The following is a 7,775-nucleotide window of genomic DNA, read 5'->3' as shown; positions in this document are numbered from 1 at the left end:
TGTCCAGATCAGTATTTCACTATTTCGAGCACTCTCTTGTCACAAAACACAAGTTGCCAATTAATTTTTTTTCCTTTAAAGAGACTACACAAACATTTAAACATAATTCAAAATATTTATGAACGGTTTCTGATTCATAAAGTGAACAAACATTGCGTAACTTATTGTGTCCTCGAGATCCACATGTTCCAAATACTCGTATAAGACTTGAAAGATTGAAAATAGAATCAAATTCCATTCCATGAGATTTATTAAAATATGTGGAATAAATTCCTTTAATTTGTTTATTAATGCTTTTGCAATTTGCAAAGTTTATTCTAATCTTCGTGATGCCATATATGTTGTAATAATTAGTAGAGTTCTCGGGTCTAAATCTAAACACTAAACACTCACACAATCAAAATATTAAATTACTAGTTTCTATCTTCTAAAATTGCTAATAGCCTTTGTAGATAGCCAAAAACTAGTTTCTAACACTTCGAAATCTAATCTCTTTTAGTTTTGATAGAGTCACCTATTGTATTTATATTTAAGAAAGCTAGAAATATTATAGATTTGATTATTTCTTATTGATTAGACAATAAAACAAGAGAAACAATATAAAGTCGTAGAAACTTTTAAGTACCTTTTTGCATACATATGTTCATAACATTTTTCATGCACCCATGCTCATAGAAATATCTATGAAATCATTTATCATTTACTACTGTTTACACATATTCATTTACTATCTATGTACGTTTTTTTTTTTATCACCAAACTATCTAATGATACATTTATTTATAAAATACTTGTATGGATATGCTTGATTTGCATATATATATATATAAATATAATATAAGGGATGGGAATATAAAGCTGTTAGGTACTTAAGTTTAAGTGCTGGACATTCACATATTAATTTTTTAAACCATAAAAATCATGGGGACTTAGACATTTATTTATTAAACAATAAATAATAAAATATTAGTATGTGAGGGGTTCCACACCTAAGTTTAGGTGTTTGACAACCTTATATTCTTTTTTCCCATATATATATATAAGCCTCGGGTAGGATTAATGTGAGAACCAAAACATGAAAGAGAACCGTAAGAACCACTAGTTTTCCTCCATTTAACTCCTTTTTGGTTTGTTTTTTAAAATTTTTTTAATTTTTAATTCTTGATTTTTATTTTCTTTTAACAAAAACCCATTCCAAAATTTTTTTTTATTTTTTGTAAAAAATCATATGAGTTGTCCCCATCTGTTCTAAAGGGGTTGTCACCGGACGTATATGGAATAGTATGGATTTAATAGGCGGGGATACAAGAGATGGTGATGGTTTGATACGGTACGGGCGTAGCTCTTAACTCTAAGCCCTTAGAGATATTTTTTTAATGGTTATCACGTTTTCATCGATATTTTTGTTCTTACTTAATCACTTCACTATAATACTATTAATGCATGTATGCTCATATATACATTTACCCACATAATTGTATAAGCAATGAAGATTCACGTTTTCAAGTAATTAAAAAAATTAAAATTAAACCTAAATAATTTTTAAAAAAACTTGTTGAGCTTGATTTAAAACCACAAAACAAAACAACAATACCAATCGAAGCCCAATATATTTTGTATGAAACAAGAGCTAGTGTTCACGTGTTGCGGCGGTGATATGGTGGGGGTGATAGGTCAAGTCATAGAGTATGATAGCCAAATGCCTTAACTATACGGGCACTCAGATTTAAAAATTCGTCGAAAGTATATCGAATGACATATCTAATGAAAGAGCATGAAATTTTAAGAACACCCATACAATTTTTTTTTGATTTATCGATATACGATTTTTGAGATAAAAGATTTTGAATGAATTAGAAGAATAAAATGATTTATGTAGGAGAGAGAAAAAAATGAGTGGTTGAGATTTGAGAAAAGAAAAAAAATGAGTGATTGAGATTTAAGGTTATTATAGGTATATTAGATAGAGATGTTTAAATTAGTGAATAAAGAATAAGGCTATTTTGGGTAATTCAAATCATCTTTTCTTAATAAAAAAAAGACAAAATGTTTTATATAGTACTCGTATTAGATAATCGAAGTATAGTATTAGTCTATAGATAATTTGAAGGACTGAGTGTGTATTAGTCATCGGTAGAGGGCGTATATGAAACTTTTCACTCTTGTTGTTTAACAGAATAATTAAAAAAAGTAAAAAAAAAATAAAATCGGGGACGCGCGTAGAATTGCTTTAAACGGAGGCCATCGCCATTTCCAGACGAATATATATAATATCCATCTGTATCTCTCTCTCCATGATTGACTTCCATTTTAATCCCAAAAAATTGATTAATAATACCTGAAAAGGGTTTATTATTATTTTTAGGGTTCCTAATTGAAAGATCTTTTTTTTCAATTCATCATCAACAAGATTTGGTATAATCCATCTTCCGTTGTTTCTATATATTTCAATTTCTATAAATATACATAATTATTTTGTATCTTGTATATATGTTTATTTTTATTTAAATCTTGAATTTTGTACCTCCTAGTTTTTCTTTCATGAATTATAATCATATTTTGTAGTATTAATTTTAGTTAATATAGTCCATAGTGTAGTTTTATATATGCCGTGTCTCTAAGTATTTTTTTAAAAAAAATTTTGGCTTTAAATTTGTGAAGTTTTTAAAAATTATTGATTAATTTGTGCAGGTTAAGATTTGCTTATACTTATATATAAGTTTGGACAAGTAGAAATGGCATCGAAATCGAGACCTAGAACAATAAGTGTGTATCTTTACATACCTAATATCATTGGTAAGTGTATTCTATCTCATTTACGTTTTCGATATACTAAAATTATTATAGGGTTAAGTGTTTGGAAATGCATTGAGCTGTAGTTCGAAATCCATAGTATGTATGATATTGTATCCACCTGACTTGTAAAGTGCTGGCGTGACACAGTTTTGATGACTTATAGAATATGAAATGAAATTTAGATAGTGAAAGTTGCATACACATAATATCAACATTTAAAGTATGATACATACTTCAGTTTTTGAGCTATAGATCAATACAAAGTATGAATTTCGAGCTATAGATCAATACGTCTCCAAGCACTTAACTATTGGGCAAAATATGTTGTATCTATAGGAATTATTATTGATCATGAATATTACTGCTTTATGCGTATTTTCAGGTTACATAAGGGTTTTGATGAATGTTTTTGCCTTTGCGATTTGCTTTACTAATAAAGAGCTTTTCTCAATTCTCTATTTCATCAGGTAAATATAAGTATTTTATAAAAGGTTGTTGGTTAGCTTGATTCTTGGCTTAACTAAGATACCATTTTATTAAAGTTGTGATTAGAACATTAAGTGGTTGATTTTATTGTTGCAGCTTTGTTTGTGATGCCTTGGATGGTTGGTTTGCTCGAAAATTTAATCAAGGTAAGAATTTATCCAAAAATAGTTGTTACCAACGTTGTCAATTTGAAGCTTGCAAATCATCTAGATGTTTTTTGATTTCTAGCTGTTTTGGGTGTTTCCAGAATTTTCTTCCAATTTAATTTATTTCTGTTCTATTTTACCCGTGCAGTTTCAACCTTTGGAGCTGTTCTGGATATGGTCACAGATAGGTGATAATAATAAGTTATTGTGAATTCTTTACATCTGTTTTACTTTTACATCATTCATATTTGTCTGTTTCGTGAGTTTATCTTAATGGTCATCACATCTATCTGTTTACGTTACTGAAATTTGGCATCTCTCAGGATTAGCACTGCATGCCTTCTGGTAATTCTATCTCAAGTCTACAGGTTTTATTTTGTCTCTTATTTCCTGTTTTTTTTTTTTTTTTTTTTTTTTTTTGCGCTTGTGCCCATGTGATTATTATCTCAGCCACTTGGTTTTTCAACTTTGCAGACCTAGCTTTGTTTTCCTGTCGTTGCTTGCCTTGGATATTGCAAGCCATTGGTTGCAAATGTACAGGTATGTTATGTGTATGCAACTCAAATCCTCATTCATTTTATGTGAAGCCGTGAATGTTATAAATGGGCTTGGGTCAGTAATGGTTTGGGCCGTATTTAGTTGACCCGGCTCACCTTTTATTCAGAATTTGTAAGTTCTTTACAAATAGTTGTGCTGAATGTGATACAACAGCTACAATATTTCAACTATAATAATCTTGTATACATAAAAGTGATTCAGGAAAATTTATGTATTAACTATATTACTATACATTTTGTGTAATTTCTGAATTCCGACCCATTTGACCCGTTTAACCATCTCCTTGTATGCTTATTTTTCTAATTAAATACTTCTAATTGTTAGATATGAAAGTATGAAACATTATCTGCAGTGATCATTCCTAATGTGAATGGGCCAAAATAGTATCCTTTTGCTGTATGGAAATAGATATGCTCAATTGTGTCATCCATTTTTTTAAATGCAGTACTTTCTTGGTTGGCAAATCTAATCATAAAGATGTGAAAGACAGCACCAGTTGGCTGTTTAAGTTGTACTACGGAAACAGGATGTTTATGGGATACTGCTGCATAGCTTGTGAGGTAAATTATAAATGCTTGCTTTCTGAGCTTTTGCTTCTTGAAATCTGAGGTTTTTCAATTCAAAGTCTGCTCTAGCAAAGGGCTCCAGAAATATAAACTGAATCTCTGATCTCCAGGTTCTCTACATAACTTTGTTTCTTCTAGCCAAGGAGTCGGATAATATAGCTGATGTAAGCCTAAAACTTTTCCGTTCTGAACTTTTGTTTAATATTTAGAGTAACAGATGTCATTTTTCTATGGAAATTTAGGTTTTGCTTGGTGCTGCACAACAAAGTATAATATACTCTGTGTTACTTGCTTTGCTTATCTTTGGATGGGCAACCAAACAATTAGTCAATATTATACAGGTATTATGATCATTTCCAATCTTACAGATGCAGTGTTAGCAGCATCTAAAGATAGAGTAACACTATGTTTAGGTTTTACCATTTACACCTCCTTGTGTTAGCAGCATCTAAAGATGGTGTAACCTTACTAAGAGGTGAAACTAAAATACAATATATATGGTAGCTAGTCTTCACTTCAAATTAAATTCTATATTAATTGATCACAAAATACAAGATGAGGGCGGTATTCTTGTTTTTGGTTGATAATATTTGTACAGTTTGCATCTATGAGTTACAGTTTTTCCGTAAAGTCTGAACCAATCACAAAAGAGTGCAATCACTTAACTCTACTGTTTCATTAAGTATGATTAACTGATCCAATTTATGCTGTTCATTAAAAAAAAATGATCCAAGTGATCAAATTTCGTTGTTGCTAAAGCGCAAATACAATGTGTAGTTAAAGATCATTACCAGCATGAAGCTCATAGGAGAATGCATATGAAGAGTATTGAATGCTTAGAAGAACATTTAGTTACTGGCTAATACCTCAAAGCCATTTATCATAGACGCCTGCATAAACCCATGGATATCCACATATGCAAAATGCGTTGACATTACTGTCACCGAGTATACATTACAGGGCCATGTATAAATCCAAAAGGTGTCCCATATAAATAGTCAAAATTGTAGGTGAAAAAGGCTGATGTCTTGGTTTGGATCAGATTGGTGTCTTCTAGTGTCACACATTTTGCCCTGATCATGATCTGTGTAGTTAATAGCGGCACTATTTTACCGATATCGGTGCTATAGCGGTCCAAAGAGTGGTAAAATAGCGGTGCTATAGCGGGTTTTTTTTTTGGGCCAAAACTTAAAAGAAGCTCTAGTTTTTGCAAGTAGTAACACTAATGTTTCAAATATTGACACTTTTAAGCTTGACTTTTGCTATTTCTATTAAGTATAAAGTATTAATTGATATTTTTATTGAATATTAAGTAATAAGTATTATATATATATAGATATTGCATAATATTTTCATTACCGCTATACCACCACTATCTCACCGCTATAACCAATATAGCATATAGCGGACCTTGATCGCTACACCACTAGTTTAGTAATTAATTACTTAGATCATGATTTATTGTTTGGTAGGGCTGGATTAGGCTGACACTTGAACTCATTTCTAGTTTGCTTTTACAGTTTTATCATGTCAATTATGTCTTCTAGTGGTACACATATTGGTCCGAAAATTATGGCAGATTTCACCTTTGCTCAAAAATATCAATATTCCTTCTGATTTTCATCTTAGGATTAAGTCCTCATGATTTGCTTTTCATATGTATTACTGGCTCTCTTTACCCTTGGTAAAATCTTGGTCAGTTATGCATATGTAACTCGATCCTTTATGGCTTTATTCCAGAGCTTCCAACGTAGGTGGGGTGGGTAATGGGTCAAAAGTGTGTAACTTTCTTTGTCTAGGTCTAAACAGGGACACTTAGGGCCTGTTTTGTTGTAGAAAATGTTTTTTAGTTTTTCATTTCTAATTTTCTAGAAAATGAAAGGGTTTTTTATTTTCTAGAAAACAAATAAAAAATTTTAAAATGCATTCTAATTAGAAAAACTAGAAAACATGTTAGAGATGTGACTTGTGAGGGGAAGGGAGGGAAAATGGAAAACAAGAAAAAGATGTTTTCAGGTTTTCCATTGAAAATTAAAAAACATTGCTTTCTGTTTTCTTGGAAAATACTCTTAGAAAACTATGATTAGAACGCGTTTTCTGTTTTCCATGTTTTCTTGGGAAAAAAATGGAAAATAAGGGGTGTTTTCCACAACCAAACGTGCCCTTATATTTTATGTATTATTCTTAAAATTTGCAAATATTTGTTTGTTCGATAATAGTTTACAAATCCCTATTTGTTACAATAATTAACTAATTTTCTTTTTATTAAAATGATTTTTTGAGATTTTATGTATATGAAAACCACTTTGCACGACTTATGACTTATTTGACCCATTTAATTTTCATCAAGTATTTTTATTGCTTGCCCTGTTTATCAAATCAACCCATCTATAGGTAATTGGGTTGAAATTTCCACATCTTTTTTTCAGTGGTAGTGCTTTAACAAATGGTTTATGAATGGTTTCAGATGAAGACAGCAGCAGATTTATGTGTGCTATATGACCTCAACAAAAAGCACAATGCCTAGTTATTAAAGCAGGTGATGGACGTTGATTCTCAATGTGGTATCTGTGACTTATACACGAGCTGTTTGATTCGAGGACCTTATATATCTCTTTCTTAGAAGCTGTAATGATCAAAATGGCACACTTGTTCTATTCGAAGATACTGATTGCAGAAGAAAATCTTAAAAGAAGCTTTGTGTATACTGTAGTGCATAACCCTCAATTTTCAAACTGGTCCTGTTTCATTTACATTAGGGGATTTCGGGTGGATCAAAATTCGATTAATTCGTGGTAATCCCATTTATTTTCTAACGGGCACATCATTTCGTGGATCTTGTAATGATGTAGTGTCTTGCATCTTTTGATGGTTGAAATGTATTTCTTTGATGTTTGATAATCAAGTTTTAGATACAAAGGGTCAATTTTTATTAAACGTAGTTGTGATTGTTTTGTCGAGTGAATATGTTTATATCTTCTGACAAAGTGCTTGTGGATTTGTTGCAAGCAGATAATTTACCTCTAGAGTGCGGCTAGAATAAGAGAGTAGTAGCTCATAGATTAAATTCAGATTGTTCTCGGCATATTTGCTAACATGCAAAATGTCTGTTAGAACAGGTAATTATGAAGGATTATGTATTTAGATATTGCTTCAACACTGTGAAGGCTGATGATTGTCTCATTTTTCATTAGGTGTATAAAGGTTGGTTTGCTGGTAGTTA

The 7,775-nt window shown here is 31.0% G+C and overlaps 1 protein-coding gene across 1 annotated transcript; it reads left to right on the top strand.

Annotated features, from left to right (window-relative positions):
• Positions 1-2,298: 2,298 nt before the first annotated feature.
• On the top strand, positions 2,299-7,489 carry LOC122595628 (probable CDP-diacylglycerol--inositol 3-phosphatidyltransferase 2). The gene is made up of 11 exons (XM_043768034.1): positions 2,299-2,415; positions 2,692-2,796; positions 3,179-3,263; positions 3,379-3,428; positions 3,577-3,616; positions 3,752-3,796; positions 3,903-3,968; positions 4,432-4,546; positions 4,663-4,716; positions 4,795-4,893; positions 7,020-7,489. The coding sequence occupies exons 2-11, from the start codon at positions 2,736-2,738 to the stop codon at positions 7,077-7,079; spliced, it is 675 nt and encodes a 224-aa protein (XP_043623969.1). The 5' UTR covers positions 2,299-2,415; positions 2,692-2,735; the 3' UTR covers positions 7,080-7,489.
• The last annotated feature ends 286 nt before the right edge of the window (positions 7,490-7,775 follow it).

The sequence above is a fragment of the Erigeron canadensis genome, chromosome 4 (genome assembly GCF_010389155.1).
Source record: "Erigeron canadensis isolate Cc75 chromosome 4, C_canadensis_v1, whole genome shotgun sequence".
In the NCBI taxonomy this organism is placed as follows: domain Eukaryota; kingdom Viridiplantae; phylum Streptophyta; class Magnoliopsida; order Asterales; family Asteraceae; genus Erigeron; species Erigeron canadensis.
This window is presented reverse-complemented; position numbering and strand designations above follow the sequence as displayed.